Source organism: Pelodiscus sinensis, chromosome 9, assembly GCF_052426305.1.
Source record: "Pelodiscus sinensis isolate ZL-2025 chromosome 9, ASM5242630v1, whole genome shotgun sequence".
Taxonomy (NCBI): Eukaryota; Metazoa; Chordata; order Testudines; family Trionychidae; genus Pelodiscus; species Pelodiscus sinensis.
In genome coordinates, this window is record NC_143060.1 from 65356149 (window position 1) to 65375092 (window position 18944).

General features: G+C 50.6%; 1 protein-coding gene across 3 annotated transcripts in view; it reads left to right on the plus strand.

Moving 5' to 3' along the window:
• Window positions 1-18154, plus strand: part of PBX1 (PBX homeobox 1) — a 203611-nt gene extending 185457 nt beyond the window's left edge. For all 3 annotated transcript variants that reach the window (XM_075936967.2, XM_075936968.2, XM_075936969.2), the window contains one exon: window positions 12195-18154. In XM_075936967.2, the coding sequence (XP_075793082.1) occupies window positions 12195-12287 (93 nt within the window). In that variant the 3' untranslated portion in view covers window positions 12288-18154. The remainder of the gene's footprint in view (window positions 1-12194) is intronic.
• Window positions 18155-18944: the final 790 nt, after the last annotated feature.

Below are 18944 nucleotides of genomic sequence, written 5' to 3' on the forward strand. Positions count from 1 at the left end.
CCCACAAAAAGTGGCGACTAGGCAGGCTTCGTGCAGGCAGCTGGCGTCTAGGCCTGTCAGACGCAATCAGTGTTTGCGAGGCACCTGCGGCCACATGCGTTCAGCTGAGAGGAGCTGCTAAACAGGTGACACCTAGTAGACCAGTGGTAGGGGATGTCACCACGAGCCAAGGCCTTGAAATAGCCACAAGAAGGCCAATGGTCACAGCCCATCCCGGACAAGCCGGAGGGTCTAAAAATAGCCCTTCCCCTCGCCAGCGTCTCGAGCCGAAAAACAGCGATGATGATGGAAAACACGGGGGGAGGGTAAAAACCATCTTCTACTTGTTCTTGGGTGCGCTGGCGGCTCCCGAGCAGCATGAAAATTCATAGCGACAAGCTGTGTCGTACCGAGTGAAATCGATCAGACAGACACAAGGAGAACGGAGTGTAGATTCGGGACAGCAATCCAACTTCATTTCTCAGATCAATCGTCCGCCCTCTCAGCGGCGGTGACAGCAAGCGGGGACAAGAGGGCAGCCTGGAAAAGGAGGCTGTTCTTGGGGAGTGGATGTTTTTGGTGGATTTTTTTTTCCTCTGGCCCTTTTGGAGGTCACGGAATCAGGCGGGGAAATCGAGAGAGGGAGACGTGCTAGCAATGTTGTTTTGGCTTTGGTGCCCGACTGGGGAAGAGAGGGAGAGCAAAGGAATCCGTTGGCGTTGGGGGCACAGGAGAGATGAAGGGTTTAGACCCCATCCTTGTCTCTCCAGATACCCTTCCCCATTCATATGTTGCCCACCCCAGGGGATCTGTTCCAAACTAGCCGCCTCCACTAGAGAGAAGGTGTCAGACACGTTTGGCTCTGCCAGGCATCCTCCATGGGTTCGTGCCATTTTGAAACAAAGGGGAGCAAGAGGTGATATGAGTGGAAGCATCAAAACAGCCTCCGCGGACTCACTTTCCCTCTGTCCATTTTGAGAAGCTGCCCATGGCCTTTCAAACCCAAACGTTAGCGCACCGAGGTGGCATCCAGCCGTCTCAGTCCATCCGTGACCAGCTTGCACATTGGGCTACCCAACAGGAATCCCCGTGCTTTGATCCCCCCTCGTGTTTCCCTAATGGCACCACACAGAGGCTGAAATTAGAGATTTCCTTGTGGCGGGCAGCAAATCAAGACCCGCCTGTCTGGGCTGGCCAAAAACATAATCCACTGAAGGAGGTTTGTAGAGAGAGAATGCCACCATGCATGGAGAAAAAACGCGGTGGAAGTCTTGGCTCATGGCTGTGTTGCTTTTACCTTTTTTTTTTTTTTTTTTTAATTAATTCAGCCATGCTGAGGGGAAAAAAAAAAGGGACGTTAAGGCTTAGCACGGAGGCCTGACGTCACAAGGCCGAGCTGGGCAGCTTGGTGAAGTAATGCAACTGAACATGTGCAGATAATTATGTCTGATTGCATAAGCCAGTTGCAAAAACTGTGCTTGGCAATGCCAGATGAAAGATCCCATCGTTCCGCATTAATTTCTATGCGAGCTGAATTTATTCCCTTTCCGGCTTCTTCATACTGAGGAGCAAATGAATCGGAGGCTGATTGTGATCAGATATGATACTTTCGTATAAATTAAAAGACCCCTGAGGAGAGGCTGCGCTTGTTGCGACCGGGGAATTATTTGAAAATAGCCACATTCTGGGTTAAGTCAAAAATATGCGAGGAGTTGCTCCGAAGGGAGGGGGGGTGGGATGAAAGAGACGCAGAGAAGGGAGAGCAGCCCCAAAAGCCAAATACAAGGCAGAGAGCCTGATAGAGCACCCCCGCTCTGTTCAGCCAGGTACTACAGGCCAGCCACAGACCTGGGGGGACCCAAAGGACCTACGGCCCGGCATTAGCCATTCGGAAGTGGCAATGACACAGATAGGAGCTGCTAGCTTGTGCGCCGTGTTTCCACTTTCTGTTTGGGGGTGTCGGGGATAGGATGGCAGGTTTTGGGGGGAAAGGAGAAGGATTTGCTCCAAAAGGGGGGAGGGGATGGCAAATTGGTGAATGGCTTCTGGTGGCTAAAAGCTGGTTGTTCCTGGCTGCGTTGGTTGGGTGTTATCATTGCAAAGCGTTGCTCCTCGCTCATCTGTTGGATGCACTGACCCGTCGCTCAAGTAGGAGGCAGAGACCAGATTATTTGCAAACAAGCAGCAGTTTGAGAAACCGTCTTTGTCACTCTCTACGAGACGCCTTCGACTGAAGACTTTGGGTCCCTGCCAGCACACTGCTATACGTAGCGTTCCTCACCAGCTAACTCCTTTCACCCCCAAGTGCTCCACAAACCAGCTCGGCAGAAAGCCCCACCCCACCCCTGAAACCTAGCCACCTCTGGGGAGGTCTCTGATGGCCCTTCACCACTCGGCAGCAAGGTTCAGGCGGGGCGCGGATAAGAACGCCGCATCATGCTCAGATGAAAGGCTGAGCAAGCTAGAAACGTCGCACGTGGCAGAACAGCTCAATGGGAACCAGTTGCATGCCACGTTGGCGCAGAATTCTCCACCGCTGGAGTCGCAGCTGTCCATCTGGAGGTGGGAGTGTCGAAGGGAGAGTTGCCAGCCACCCAGGAGGCCGTGTGTCGCTGATCAGAGCCTATGCCATCATGAGAAGGGCTCCGAGAGGGGTGCGTTAAAACGGGGCCCTACTTGAGTTCCCTACAATGAGTTTGAAGGTTGTAAAAGCCACCCTTTTTGAAATTTCCTTTTTTTTTTTTTTTTGGATCCCTCTAGCAACAAAAATTGGACTGACTTACTGATAGATGCTTCCAAAATCGAATATGCCTTCTCTTGGAAAAGAACCTTCCCATGGAAACTTTTGTCTTATAAACACGTTTACTCTTGGCCACGTCTGTTTGCTCTGTGCTGTTTGTCCTACGATGGACCTGGTCAGTATCGGGGTGTATTTTTGCATCACCTGCTCTCCACACTGCATGGGTGGTGTGATGCGTTTTTGCAGGAAGAGGCAACTCGGGGACGTTGACAGAGGCAGGAGCCTTTGTCCATGGGTTCCTCCTTCGCAAGGAAAGCATCCGTCATGATATGGCGCGGCTAGTGCCGAGGATCAGGGCTTTGGGAGCTGAGCTGTGAGCAAAGACTCTCTCGCTGAGCTGCAGTCCTGTGGACTGTTTGGGAATGTCTGTTCCACAAAAAATAAAGATAAAACCCGGCAGCAATGAATCCCAGTCAATGGGCTTGACTCTGAGCCTCTCAGCCACGAGTGGTTTTTTGCAGTGTAGACATGTCTTCTAAGATCCATAGAAGAAGGAAGTTCCTCCTTTCTGCATCCTAAACCGTGCAAGAAGGGAGCTGCTATAGAAACCCCTTTGTTAACCTTGGAAAGCCTCTTTCTTCCTGCTGTTCTGTCCCCAGGCTCTCAGTCAATGGGTTGCTGAGCAAAGATGTCCCGTCACGGTGCCATCCCATTTTCTCCCAGTAAACTACGAGCCCAGCACTTTCGGGGTGGGATTTTCAAAGGCGCGTGGACTTAAACCTGATTCTGCTCCCTGGGAAATCAGGGGACCCCGATGTTGACAGATGGGGAGTTAAGCCAACGTGGAGCATCTTGGAAAACCCCACCCTTACGTCGTTAGCATGCCGTCTTCAAGAAAAATGACCATGGGGAGCAGCAGACTATATACAGCCAGCGGGTGTGAGGGAGCAAGGTACCTGCTAGAGTTTAAATCAGGGGTGTGTGTCAAGAGTGGAGCTGGGTATGGAATGGAGTTGAGGCAGCTGCACAGCCAGGAAAACAATACGCTCTACCCATTGCAACAGCTTCAGCTATGCTAATTTCTGCAGCTACATCTCTACAGTTCAGAGGCCTGGTTCCTGCTGTTTCCCATGGAGAGCTTTGTGGGCAGATGGATAAAGGAGCTGCCCCAGTTAAAACTCTCACTGCTGGCTGTGCAAAGTGTTACGAGAAGATATGATTATTGGAGACCTACTTTGTCCACGCTAACTGGAGAGCCATTCTCCCCAGCTGATGTTTGGACTTGGGTTTGGTCCATCATGCTTAAAAATCTTATTTAAAACACAAACCCTAGGAAATTCTCCCGCAAAACACCCGCAAGTTAAAGTTACAGTTGCCCAAGTAACACCACAAACGCTAAAAAACGATACGCGCGCTCTGCTCAACACCCAGTATCCAAGCAGTAGCCCAAGACCATCATGAAACTCATCCAGAGAAGCACATTGAAGACCGTGCAGCGCAGTGCCACACCCTCCGTACACAAGTCAAAGAACTGAAAATTGCACTGCAATGCGCAACCCGCACCGCGACCTGCTAGTATGTTTCCTTCTAGAACATTATGATCTATGTAAAAGACACAGCATGTGTGGCCATTTCAGTAATATCCGGGGATGGCTTTATTTACCAGCGTGTGTCTGCTCACGCATCGGCGTTGTTTTGAAGGCCGCAGGGTAAATTGCCATTAGACGTGAAAGTTTGATAAGGTGGGAAACGTTGATCCACTTGCAACAAACGATGGATTCTTTGGTGGCTGGTGTTGGGAGGGTGCCAAAATGGTGAGTTGATGGAGATAATTGTGGGTCATTGTGGTGGTGGACGGGTAGATGTTAAGGCTGGGCAGGACGGGGTAAGTTCAGTTCTCCTGGGAATGGACTGGCTGTATGGAGTGTGACTGTGATGGGGCAGACGGGAGTGCACTGGAATGGCGGGGGGGGGGGGGGTTGAAGAGTGGCTCAGATTTCTGAGAAACCCACCCTGTTGTCAGGGTTTAGACTCTCTGAAAGGCTGTTTGTGGAGTCCAGGGGCCTCTCCTTCACATCCTCCCCGTGCGGGGAGGAGCTAGGAAGCCAAGATAGAGGTGGTGCTGGTGGGAAGCCCTAGAAACAACCAGGCCCAGCAAGAAAGCTTCAGCAAAGGGCTCGGTTGCGGTAGGGCTTTTGGTTTGTTTTCTGTTGAGCCATGGAGTCAACCTAGATCCAGGTCTGTCGGCCCTGGCGAGGTCAGAGTCAGGCCTCAGCCCCGTCACCTTGCATCCCAGAAGTGGGGAGCGTGGACTTCTCCTCTGAAGACAACAACAATGGGCCGAAGTAGCAGAGGGACGAGCAAGCTTGCCCTGCAGTGAGAAGCAGGAGGCCCCGCCTGAGTTCCATCCCTTCTTCTGGTGACTCATGAACGTTGAGCAAACCGCACAAGAATGGCAGCCACAGCTCCAGAAACAGCTGCTTCAAAGACCAATTAACCTGGCCGGGCAAACTCAGGCCATCCGTGTGCAAGCACGGGGGCCAGAAGATGGCCGCTACATCCCACTGGAAGAGGAGTCTTCGGCTCTGAGGGCAGAGGCACATGTCGAGTGAGCTCTGCGTGGGGGGCTGCCGCCAGGGCAGATCGCTACTATCTTGGTGCAATTAAGGTGGGTTGGAAGAGAATGACCATCAGTAACTGTGAGATGAGCCGACTGCTCCTGGTGGGCAACTGAGCATATGGCGCAGGTAATCATTGGCCCCACCCAAGGTCCGATAATAGGGCTGGATAACATGCCTGAGAGGGTGTAGACATGGGAGCATCAGGCCCAGTCCTCCACACTCGACAGTTGGCGCAGCAGCCAGGAGAATGTCTGGGGGTGATCCTGTCAGCAAGACCATCACGGCCGTGTGGGGCAGCCAGGCTGACAGAGGAAAGTGAAGAGCTTTGGCACTGCAAGAGACGGCCAAAAAAGGAATTTGCTCAAAATACAGGGAGGCTGTGTCTACACTGGCATGAATTTCTGGAAATGCTTAAAACGGAATACTATTCCGTTTTCAGTTTTTCCAGAAAAGGAGCGTCTACACTGGCAGGCTGCTTTTCCGGAAAAGCCCTTTTTCTGGAAAAGCGTCTGTGGCCAATGTAGATGCGCTTTTCCGGAAAAGAGCCCCGATCGCCATTTTCGCGATCGGGGCTTTTTTCCGGAGAAGACTACTGGGCTGTCTACACTGGCCCTTTTCCGGAACCGTGTTCCGGAATAAGGACTTATGCCCGAGCGGGAGCAGAATAGTTTTTCCGGAAAAGCAGCTGATTTCTTACAGTAGATTGTCAGTGCTTTTCCGGAAATTCAAGGGGCCAGTGTAGACAGCTCGCAGCTTATTCCGGAAAAGCGGCTGATTTTCCGGAATAAGTGTCCCAGTGTAGACACAGCCGGAGGGAGGGACAGCTCTCTCTCTCTCTTCTGCAGTGTGTGTGACATGTAGGAGGCTGGCACTCGGCAGGGAGATTTGAGCTGCGGCCATGACGTCTGGGGTAACCAGGCTGTGGAGGGCTCATGCAGCTAGCTCATGCCAGGGCGTGTTCTGCCTGATGTCTGTCAGGTGTGTCCACACGCTCGTACAGAGAGCTTCCTCAGAGCTGAGTCATTGCAGACGGGAGGAGCCATGCGGGTCACCTGCTCCCTGTGCTGTGGATGAGGCTGGGGTGTCCCGCATGCTGCTCCAATCAGTGGTCCTGGGAGCTGACGGGGGTGTGATCATGGATCTCACGCAGGACACAGGAAACGCAGCAAGACAACGAAAAGCCCAGGAAAATAAGGGCAGGGATAGTGGGGGCGTTGCTGTGGTCCCCAGCGTGAGGCTGGCAGGGGTGGCTTCCCCTCCAGCAGGACTAGAAGGGGAAATTAAAGTGTGTGTGTGTGTGTGTGTGTGTGTGTGTGTGTGTGTGTGTGTGTGTGTGTGTGTGTGTGTGTGTGTGTGTGTGTGTCAATGGTGTGTGTGTGTGTGTGTGTGTGTGTGTGTGGCCTCCTTGGAACCCAACTGGACTGTGCTCGAGACCCAGAGTTGTGGAGGAATATCGCGGTCACCTGTAGCACGCTGGATCCCATGCATCTTGATCCAGCTCCTGAGGACGTCGATGGGCACCGCTCCGTTGATGTCCCTGCAGTATGATGTGATGTTCGCCAATCAAGCCAGGGGGTGCAGCTTGCCAACGGGGTGGTAACTCACCAGACGGGCTATCGCCAAAGGCCACAACACTTGTAACGAATCAACATTTCCCTGGGCTTCTCTATGAGACTGCTCGGGAGCGCGAGCTCTTGCTTCATCCTAGGAAATAAAGTCCATTCCCGGTGGTGAATAATGCGGGGGCTTCCCAACCGGCCAAATAGCCGAGCGCTGCGTTCGTCGGCGGCCTGATTTTCAATCTCTCTCGTTTCACCCGTTAGGCACAATAGGAACGGCACATCTGTTCTGAACGCTGCCACCACCTTGCCCCCCCCACTCGTGCACTTCTCCTTTCTGCTCGCCGTAATGACCCTGCAAACACTAAATGGCATTTGAGTGCATTAAGCAGCAAACTCGCTGGTGACATAGCAATTACGGCTCTGAAATAGATTTGGTGCGTCACGGCAGATAAGGGTTTTGAAAGTTGCTGTTGTGATTATAGCTTGTAACGCCAACAAATAACAGGCTTCAAAATAAGAGGCTGCCAAAAGAGCCATTGTGGTTTTGCCTTAGCGATGGCACGTAAATTGCTATTCATGTCCTAAGTGTACTTGAATATGCCAGTCTCCGGGAGGCAGCGTTGGCTCGGTGTCTCTCTTTACACAGCCTGTCATTGTCGGGCTGATAATCTGTGGTAATTGCTGCCTACTGCAATGGTCAGAGATGGGTAAGGGTGTGGGCTGTGTGTTCCGGGAAGCCATCAGCAAGGTGTGTCCCTCTGTGTGGTGTATGGACACAAACGGCTGCGAGTGCTGGCTTCCCATCTGACCATGGGCATTTGTGTTGATCGGAGGATGTCTCGCATGTGCACAACGTGAGGGTGTGTGTGTGTGTGTGTGTGTGTGTGTGTGTGTGTGGTGCGACAGCAAGTGTTTGCATACAAGGCCTCTGCGTTGTGCATGGGTGCGTATGTATGTGTACACATCAGTTGTGTCTGTGTATGGAAGTGTCTGGGAGCTGGATGAAGAGGGATATTTTGGGCAATTAAAAAAAATTAAAACATTTCATTTGGGGTTGACCCGAAATGAAATTTTTTTCCACAAACAAAAATTCTTGGAAAAGTTTTCTTTGGAATGGCATGTACACATTTTCTTTCTTTCTTGAGTTTAGCCTTTTTTTAAACAATAAAATGGACATAAAATTTGAAACACGATGTTGTTTGAAGTCAAGACAGTTCATTTAGAAAACACTAAAGCCAAAATATTTTGATTTCGTTCAGAAATTCAACACCAATTCGAGAAAGGTTTTCCATTAATCTGAATCTGCTTTTTTTGGAAGAGGCGATTAGGGGAGATTGGCTAAAAACTTTCACCCTGCTCCTGTATACGTGTGTATCATCCGAGTGTGTTTGAACACACAAATATTGTGTGTGTGTGTTTGCATTCCTTGCCTGTGTGTTTTTTGCTTCTGCACAACACTGTTCTTCCATGGACCGTCTGTTGGAAGAACGAAGAGTAGTCTGGTTGTTGCTGCATGTTTGTGTGTCCTTTCTGTTAGCTTCCTGCTGACGCACCCCTCCATGTTTGGTGGCTGCGTGGCATTTCTTCCCAGCTGTGCCATGGCTGGAGGGATGTAAGGAAAGGAATCAGGCAACCCCCTACCCACCTCTGGGAGGGATTCACTGTGTCAGCGGCGCACTTGGGAAGGAGGCGCGGAGGAGGAGAGGGCGAGATGGCTCAGGCATGTCTAAAACAGGACAGCGGCTGTCACCGCCCTGGGCGCTGGCAGGAATGCGGAAGGATTAATTAAAGGAGCGTTGAATCAGTGTCAGAGCGAGGTAAGGGGGCTGTGCACACATCTGCCCCTCTCCAAAGGGGCCAGGCAGCCAGGGGAGACAGGTGGCAGCAAAGGAATGGCTGGAAACCTGTTCCCCTTCCTCTCCGACCAGTCTCCTGCTCTGTCCTGGAGAGGGAAGGTCCCTCTTCTAGGCATGTTAGGAAGCGTCTAAGTGGTAGCCATGGCCTCCCCATGGCCGCCGATGGAGAGAGCAGAGAGGCAGTGCTGGGCACTCCAGATCCCACATGGCGATTGTGGCGCCGGCCTGTAGTGTGTGGTTTTTTTCTGCTCATCAACTGGGTGAATGTGTTGCGGAGACTTGGAACGGGAAGAAACTCAGAAGGCCTGCGGGTCGTTGCGCCGGACGGCAATTGTGCTTTAAGGGAAACGAGCGCGCCGAGGTGGCGTTAGTGGGTTTTATTGGCCTTAATAACCCGCAGCAAATCCAGGCAGGGGATTGGTTATGCAGGAGTGTTTACTGCTGGTTGGCACGACAGTATCGGACGCAGTTCCCGTTGGGCAGGGCAGCCGGTGTGGCTGGGATCCGGGGCCAGGCCAGACAGTAGGGCCTTCTTCTGGGGCTGGGGACTTGTGGAGGTCCCAGGCTGGCCTGGATTGGAGGAGTTCATGCCTGTGTGTTTGCTCACCCTAGAACTCCCAACCGCGCTGGCCTTCGGGTGGCACCAAAGACTCGGGCAATGCCCATAATATTTTTCCTCCCCCGGGGGGCAGGTCTCAGCATCCTCATCGAGGCCCCCTCTGCTCCCGGCTTTCATACCTGCTGCCCATCAAGCAAGACTCAGCCTCAAATCCTTCCAGGAAGGAAGTTCTGCTGCCGGGGGCATGGGAGTTACCGTACACAATATGTGCCCTGCTCTGCCGGCTTCCCCCTTCCACTGTCCTTGCTCTTGGCTGGAGCATCGTCCTGGGGGCAGATCTCCACTGTAGACCATTCGGTGCCGGGGCCAGACAAGGACCAGTCCAGGCAGGTGGTCGCCACTTGGCCATCTCAGCTGTCTCAGAGCCCTTTTCCCGTGGCCTGTCTTGAGTCTCTCTGGAAGCCTCAGCCAGGGCTTGGTCAATGCTCTAAGTAGCACGGTGCTTTTTATCATCTTCAGAAGCATTAGCTGATCCCACCACCACCGTCCCTGGCTTTGTTAGCCCCTTTCCCAGCTGCCCGGGGAAGCAGGTGTGAGCTCTGGGGGTGTGGCTGGCTCCCATTCCAAAGAGATTTTTGCGGGGACTCGTGAGACCCTCGCCCGGGGAAGCGGGACGTGTTTTCTGTTCTGCTTGTGTATGGGGATATCTGGCTCTGCGAGGCACTGGGGAGACCTGAGCAGTGGTGCTGGGTTTTCTGTCTTGGACTCGACTGTTGGATTCTGTATTCCGGGCGACCGAACCTCCGGGCGCCAAAGATGCATCCGAGCGTGACAGCGTGTAGTCACTGCCAGCCGCGGTGGCATTCAACTGGTGATCCGTATTCCATTGTGACCCCCTATCCCGTGTAGTCCCTCTATGCGGGGCGGTCAACAGCACCGAATTGCAGGACTGGAAGGGTGTGTCGACACGGCACCGTAGGTCAAAATAATCTACACAATGTGAGCTATGCAAGTGGCGTAGCTTTTTTCAATGTTCTTTCAAAATTTGGCGCAGTATTTCACGTATTTCAAAATAAAGCGCTGTTCCGAAACGCCCCTTACTCCTCGTGGAATGAGGTTTACGGGGACGTCAGAATAGCGAGCCCGTTAGATTTCGAAATAACGGGCGTGCTCAAAAGACATGGAATAGCTATTTCGGATCCCAGAATAGCGCTGCAGTGTAGACGTAGCCGAAGAGACCCCCAGAGATCTTCTAGTCCAGGCCCTGCCCGGAGGCAGGACTAAGTAGTATCTAAACCATCGCTGACGGTGTTTGTTTATTCTGATCTTACAATTCAAGCTTATCCTGCTCCCACTGGCGGGACTCAGCAGCTCCCCTCGCTGCCCAATGGAAAGCGCGTGCGATTGCAAATGTGCCTGCCCCAAAATGACTTAGGAACCCGAGGGTCTTTTTCTTTAAAAATTCAGGGTGTCCCTCATCCGTTCCTGGTACCCTCTTGCACGTGTAGGCCATGGTGCCAGCAGGCTCTTAACAGAACCAGGAATTTCATCAGGCCTCTTACCCCTGTATCCCAATGTGGCCTCTAGAGGCTGTTGCAGCCATGATCAAAACTTTACGGCAAATGTCATGTCAGTGGAAAGGGCCAGATCAAGGGTGCCTGGAGAGAGCCCCCAGACTTGCAGACATCTCGGACTTCCTGGGACCACGCTGCTCTTCGACGCCCAGCTTCCTGGCGCCCTTGTTGGAGTTCAGTGTGATTCTGTCAGAGCAAGGAGTCGCTCCAGGCAGCATCAGCTTAAATTCCGTGGGTGGCTTCCTTCCGCGCCCAGGGAGGCGGGCGTGAAGGGGCGGTGTTGCCGTGGCACCCAAACGGCTGAGAAATGTCTCCTCACGCAGGACGCGGCAGTTTCGCAATCCACGCAAAAGAAAGCCTAATCCTGTGGCGAGTGGGGGAGGGAAGAAATGGGCCAGAGAAGGGGGAAGTGGGAGGATGGCGTCACCTCTGCCATGCCGCATCCCTTCAAGTGCTGCACCCAATGGGATGCCCTGGTGTCTTCAAGAAACTTTTCTCCACAGCGGAAGGCGATTTGCTCAGATGGCCAACCAATCACAAAAAGGCATGGTCGAGCCACATCGTGTGTGTGTGGGTGTGTGTGTGTGGCACGCTGGGCTCAGGAGAAGTTTCTAGGCTCCAGGCAAATACAAATAATAATGATAGTACAAAGAGGGCAGAGATGTGGCATCTCACCCTGCTTCGAGCCGTACCAGACCAGATGTGTCCGATTTTTGCCACCATAGACCTGCCCCAAGTGTTTGGGTTGGAAAGTTTTGATTTTTGACCCCCCCGAACTGACCCTGCTTCAGGTTTGAGGGTGGAACACTTCAGGGCAGAACGTTTTCGGGTTTGCGACCAAGTGAGGAAAGCACTTTGTGTAGTCGAAACCCCAGCTTCCTGGCATTGACCAAACCTTGGGGTATCACCACCTGCCGACCCCACTCAGCTCTAGGGTGTGGCATGCAAAGCCCCCTCTCACCTCAGGTGTGGCGGGGGGAGGGGTGACCTTTGCCGGAGAGGGCTGTACCGGGCAAATGGGCAAGTGGACGCAGCCTGCGGCTAGTCAAGTGTAGACCATCTATGAGGTGACATTCAGGGCAGGTTAGAACTAGATGCCAACCGCTTCGGAGTCTGATTTTTCATGGTGCTTGAAAATGGGCGGGGCCCTCTGTCTCCAGCAATTCGGCACTGCTTGGAACAGGAGCGTGTGCTAAGTAGCTGGAGCGTGGCAGGAGCCAGCCGGGGCTAAGGGAGCAGGGAACGCTGGGCTTGGCCGTCCTGTTGATATAAAGCAACTGACTGACTTCTCTCTTTCCCTCAGGCTAATGGAGGTTGGCAAGATGCTACTACCCCCTCCTCAGTGACCTCCCCCACAGAAGGCCCTGGCAGCGTCCACTCTGATACCTCCAACTGATCTCCCAGCTAATCGCATCCCTGGCTGACCCCAGCCCCCCTTGGGGGCGGGAGGGGAGGGTGCTCTCCTGTTACTGACGTAGTCAGACTGGAGGTGGAACCAATCGGCAAAAACACAAGACGAGTCGCCTTCTCTCCTCTTCGGCGGGATGCTTTTTTCAGCCAATCTGGACACTTCTTTATACTCTTTTCCCTTTCTTTTCTGGGCAGAAGCCACCTCTCCCCCCGCCACCACCCTCTCCCTGAAGGATATTTTCGACAGAAGAATTTAAAGAGGAAAGCAGCAGCAACAACAACAAAAGCATCTTGTCCATTTCCATGCTGGTGTTTTGAGGAGCCAAAAATTTACCTCACTCCTTTGCTAAACGGCAACCCGCCTCCTTCAGCTTCTCTTGCGCTCACACTACCTCTTCACAGGAACACTCCACGTCCGCGCTCTCTTCACCGCTCTTCCGGTTCCGGGGACGGAGCTAGCAGAACGCTTTCCTGTTCCGAAGCGATCCCGAAAGCGTCGCCCCCTGGAGCCTTTCGGGTGCCAGGGCGGATAAACGCATTCCCGGTGCGCCTGGGCATGTAGGGAAAAGGAGCCAAACTCCTCTGCGGATGCTCTTCTCGCTTTCGGAAGGTCCCAGGACCTTGCGCTTGCAAACAGATGTAGGCAGCAAACACTTAGCTCTTCCCTCTGCCGCCGCGCTTTGCCTCAGACCTCAAACACCAATTCTGCAGCAAACACAGCTGGCACTTGCCAACATGCTAAGGAACCAAAAACAGCCAATCTTTTGTGCATCATGCTACTGCTAGAAAGGAAACTGCGGGACTCTGTAATGATAACACTTAGCATATATATAGTTTCAAAGCGCTGCAGAAGCACTGCTGAGCGCTCGACGGGGCAGGTTTACACAGCGCTTCTGTCTGTAGCGTCTTAGCCCCGAGGGCGTTGCTCGGGGTTTGACGAGCAATCAGAGCCTGGCTCGCAGGGTGTTGTGAGGGGGGGCATGCCGATCTTCTGTGGAACGGGATGGGCTCAGGGGGGCCCTGTATGTAATGACAATGAACCACAGACGTGTTGGGTACAATTTGACCCTTACAAGTTGTTCTGGGAGCATCCTGTGACATGCCTGTTCTTGGAGTAGCAAGGGGGGAAACTAGAGCGCCGAAGATGGATACACACAGAGTCAATACAGAAATTGAACGGATTGGAGCTATTAATAACCCGGGTCGGTGTTGGGCGGGAGGGAAATGCCCCACAAACAAAAGTATTGCCTCATTTGAGGATTCCTTTCAAATGAAGGTGCCGGTTTCAGTCCCGCCCTTTTTTGTGGATCTAAGACATGCCATGAGAAGTACTAAAATCAATCATGTGACCTTTCACCCCCCCCAGTCCACATGCAGGCTCTTCCAGGATTCTGCAGCCAGGGGACTGCTCCCAGCTGTTGAATGGAGGGGGCTCCGGATTGGCCGAGGCGGAGGCGGGGTTTATCCCCGGTGGAACGCTCCGTTGCGCATGATCAAAGCAAAATGAGATGAGGGATGGATAAAACCAACCCCTTAAAATAGATTGGATCTTTGGCTTCTACTGGAGGCATCTCTCCTGTGAGGTTGGCATTTCGTAGGGAAGGTAAATGGATGAACACAGACGAGGGTAACTCCGGTGGTAAGCCCTTCTGGGCAGGAGAGCAGCCTGCATTCAAAGTGCAGCTTGCGAGATTGAGGAATGGTTGCTTTTAAAGGGAAAGATGCCAGGAATACATGCCCCATCTGCTCGTTGATGAACTACAGCCGCAAACCCGAAAACATGTATGCCAGTAGACCCATTGACCTCAACAAGTCTGCTCCGGTGTGTTGAGATAGGCACGTGAGAGTTTTTCAAAAGCCTACGTCTTAAGAAGATCTCCCCTACCAATTGTAATATTAGCGTAGTTCAATTCCTGAGCTGCTTCAAGGAGCCACCATTTACAATCAAAGGTCTGCCAGAAAAACAGCAATCCCTCCACCGAAAGAAAAACGTAAATAGGTTTGAGGCCAGACGTGAGCAATCACCAGTCCTGCGAGAGTGGTGGGTTTATGCTCTTGCGTTACTGGGATCAGGCAAACGCCAGACTTCTGTTGAACTGGGGAGGTCTGTGATGGGCTGCACAACATTTGCTCACAGTCCCGGAAGGTTCCAAGCTATTGGCTTTGAAACTGGTGATTATTGAAATAGAAGAGCTAGTTTGGCTGGATTTGGGAGATACCTAAATTGTAGATACTTAGATCTTTCTCCCCTGAGTCTTGTACAGGTGGATTCCTAGGCTTTTTAGAAACCCGGACAAAAAAAGGACCAAAAATATTCTCTCTCTCTCCCCCTACTATTTACCAGTCAGCTGTGATATCGAGACACCCATGTTTAAAGGTGGAGGGATACAGAAAATAGTCCCCATGAAGGCCCAACACATGACCTTCCTTTACTCACAATGGTAAGCACTTACTCCCACTGCATACTAGTTGTGATTATTTGTGGGTGTAACTACTCACCAGGGGAAGTAAATTGGCGACCGTTCGGCCTTGTGTGTTAGTTAGCAAGACCATCACTACCCAGCATGGACAGGACACATGATGGAGCAGTGTGCAGTCCTTTGGCTGACTGTGTTAGCTCATGATGCCATCTCTTGAAAAGGGATTGATTGAGAAACAGATTGAAAGCCATGTCAGCATAAAGCAGCCGGCCCTTGGCGGTCTCTGGTCTTCTTGAGAATCAAATTGCGTCCCGTCCATTCTAGAGCCGCAGGGACCCCGTCCTCAGAGGTGGAGCTGCATTTATCCACCTTGTAGTTACTTGACCCCTCTCTCGTTCTCCCATTCACCACAGCATGGCATTGACTCCTTTACGGGGATTTAACGCAAGTCACGTTTTTCGGTTTCCGTCTTTGTTTTTTACATTTTGTTGTTGTTGCTGCTGCCCGGCCTGTTGCCTTTTTCTCGCAAACTTTGAATTTTTTTTTCTTTTCTTTTTTTTTTCTGCCCAGAAAATCCTGACTTCGATACCAAAAACAAAAAAAACAAAAACAAAACAAAAATGAAAAAAACAAAAACAAAAAAACTGCAGAAAATTTAAAAAAAAACAATAAAAAATAAAAATGAAAAAAAAAACCTTGACGATTCTTTCAGCTTTATTAACATTTTCCATTGTTTCTTGCGATTTGTGTCTTGTTCTTTGTAGCATTGATGATAATGAACATTTGATAATGAATGTTCTTGTATATTCAGATAAAGGAAAAAAAAAACCAAAAAAGCAGTCTGAATTTAATAGTGTTTATAATAAAACAAAATTTAAAATGACCCTCATAGCACGCAAAAGTGAACGGGGAAGAATTTCCACTCCAGTTCTTTCTGTGGCAAGAAAGCATTTCATTCCTGTATAGTTTATAACACCAAACTACCTACATGCATCTTCTCTTTTATTTTGGGGTTTTTTCCATGTTTATTTTTTAATTTTATTTTGTTTTTAATTTTCTTGCATTTGTGAATTAGTTCAAGAATGCTAGAAAACTGTAGAGTTGTGCACACTCATTTCCTCTTTACACACTGTTTAAAAAGTGACAGTTGTTCATTTTGTAAAACTTAAAAAAAAATGGTTGGAATAGTGAGCATAATAGGTACATTCTAACACTTTATGTTTATTAACGTTGAGACCCAGTAATTACATTTTTTTTCGTTCTGCGCTCCTTTTTTTCCCCCCCTTTTGGGGGGCAATTATGATGATGACTTTTTTTAATTGTCCAAGACTATGGCCTTGTAAACTTCCCTTCGTCCACTTTCACTGTATATTCAAGGTGATGTGAAAAGCAAAAATCCTTTTTATTTGTACGTTTCTAGTCCTCGCTTTCCGTGTGGCACTGGATCCGCTCGGAAAGGACCTTCCCCCTCTCCTCCCTCCCTGAGAATTCAAACATTGCCGATCTGGGGCTTAGTTGCTCAATTTTCCTGGAAGTTATGAGCTGAGTCCCTTAGCTGGGCCTCTCTAAGACACCGATCCTGCAAGGTGCTGAATGCTTTGGCAAAGGGACCAGCACCTACGGGGGCCGGGCTTAGCTATGGCCCCCATTCAGGAAACCCCACCTACTTAGCGTGTGCTGACCACGTGGGGGAAGTTAAGCACATGATAAACGTTAGGGTGTTTGAAGGTTCCCCGACCCCATTGCATCCTACCCTTAGGTGCTGTTGAAAATCCCAGGCTGTGCTCTTCTGGATAGGGATAGACTCTCTAATTAAGTGCTTTCCTGAATCAGGGTCCCGGTGAAATGCAAGACGTAGTCTCTGAGCTCACACAGCAGCAGGCCCAGCTGGTGGTTGCTTTCTGTCTGTAATTCGGGGCACTATCAAATGACAGGGTTTTGCTTTCCTCACTGTGACTGATCCAAGCAAAAAGAAACCCTTGCTGCTTCTCCTAGGGCTTGATCCAAACCCAAAAGAAGCCAATGAAAGACTCCAGTAAGTTTTGGATGAGGCCTGGAAGTACTGGTGCCCACCACAGATGTTTACAAAAATAGCACGTCGGAATCCATCAACGTTTTGAATAAATGGAACCTCCACTTCCGACCACCTTGCTGGAATGGGCGGGGAGTTTTTTCTTCCCGCTTTTTCACTAAGAAACTTCCCCATTTGCTCGTCTCCCGAGCTCAATTCAAGTAGGACCTCATCCAAACCCTACTAAGGCCAATGGCAATACTTTTTCACACGGTGTGTAATTAGCCTGGGGAACTCTCTACCACAAGATTTCGCCAGGGCCAAGAACGTTGCAAGATTCAAAGAGGAATTGAAGATTCACAGGGATCACAAGGATAGCCAGAGTTATGTTGTTAAAAAAAGAAAGTATTGAAAGGGAGAGAGAAAAACTTTGTATTTCAGGAATTAAATCAAACTCTGTTAGGACTCAGGATGAGCCCTTCATGGTGATTAAATTGCCCCATAAACGCCTGCTGCAGCGTTTCTTGCACCTTCCTCTGATGTATCCCTTTCTGGATACTGTTGGAGAAAGGATACCAGACTATACAGACCGTGGATCTAAATCCAGGGAAAAGAATCTCAGAGGTGACGGTAGCACACGCTTCCACCAGTCCGTGAACTGGACAGGAAGTTTGGAGCTGAGTGAGGGGCCGGGCCTGTGGCCTCAGTTCCTGTGACCACTTACACACGTGCTTAAATTTACGTGCAGTAGGAGGCGGTGGCTGATGGCACTAGGCCACCTTCCATGCGGCAAGCCAAGTGCATGTGTGTGTGTAGAGCCAGAGGGCTGTGTGTGGAAGGCAGATGTAGTCAGCATGAGAGAGGAAAATAAAACTCCACTTATCCCTGAAAATGATACAGGTAAAGGTCCCAGTTCAAGGAAAGGGTTATAAAACCATCGATTTTACCCTTCTCCTCCCCCCCCCCCCCCCACCCTTAAAGAGGTCCACAAAAAATCTCAACTTTTCACATCACTGGCTGGTTTTGTTTTTTTATCTCGGCTCTTCCTAGAGTAATTTTGCTTTCACGCCCATGGTGGTAGGATAATTATTAACGTATAAATCAGACATTGCTGGGTTTTTACACTTCTTTTTTCTCATTGCGACTCCTTTTCTTATAAAGATGTTCCAGATGTTCTGAATTGCTTTTTCTTTGCTTTGCTTTTTCTTTTTTCTAATGGTTTATAAAACCTAAAAGGCTCTGCTGTGTCTTGGTTTTGAAACTTTAAGCTTTTCAGCTTCTGTAAAGACAAAGGCCTATGTCTTTTTGACCCCAACTGAAACTTTTATGTTCTATAATGTTACTAACAAGGTGTAGGTTTTCCAGTCTCCTGATTTGTACTGGTAATGCATATTCCAAATAAATAGTTTCTTTTGTTGCAAACACTGGTGTATTTCTTGCAAGCAGAACCAAAATGCTCAGCATGGCTGGTCTTTTACATAGTCAAAGGCAAAATATAAACATGACACAAAGTGAAAGATGGGGGTGGGGGGGTGGAAAAGCGATTTGAAGGGCCGTGCCCTAACCGATTTACGGTCACCTCACATGCAGCTCTGCTAATGCACCTCAATCTTGACTTGCAATACTGCCATACCGTAGATCTCAAAGCGCTTTACAAAGGAGGTCAGTCCCATGAGTCCTGTTTTACAGCAGGGGAAACTGAGGCATGAGGCAACATATTAGGACTTACTTAAGGTCGCCCAGCACTTCAGTGGGAATACAGCTGAGGTTGCCTGACTCTCAGCCCGCTGCTCTATCCACTAGGCAACTCTCCTTTCCTTTAAGGGCCCGTATTCGTTAACACAGTTGAACGATTAGCGAGGGAAGACGCCATCTGCATGGAACCCACTTCCTGATGTTGCGTAGTTCCGTTTTCTGGCGATTGTCACCTTTAGCGCCACCTAGTGGTAGGATGTCAGCCCTTTGAGTCACAGTCTGCATGCACGTCCCCGGCTAATCCAGCACCGGGCCTCTCTGCAACTTTTGTCAGTGCAACTTGTCAACTTGCTGCACCACCTGCCAGCCCCAGCAAAGACAGCCGGGTCTGCTGAGTTGCTTCTCACATTCGTTCTTCCTCCTCGCCACTGCCCTGTAAGAGACACGGCTCCTGGGCAGGCTCCCATGGGAGAGGCATTGCTCTGCTGCAGCTACAGGCAGTCCGGGGCGGCTAGGA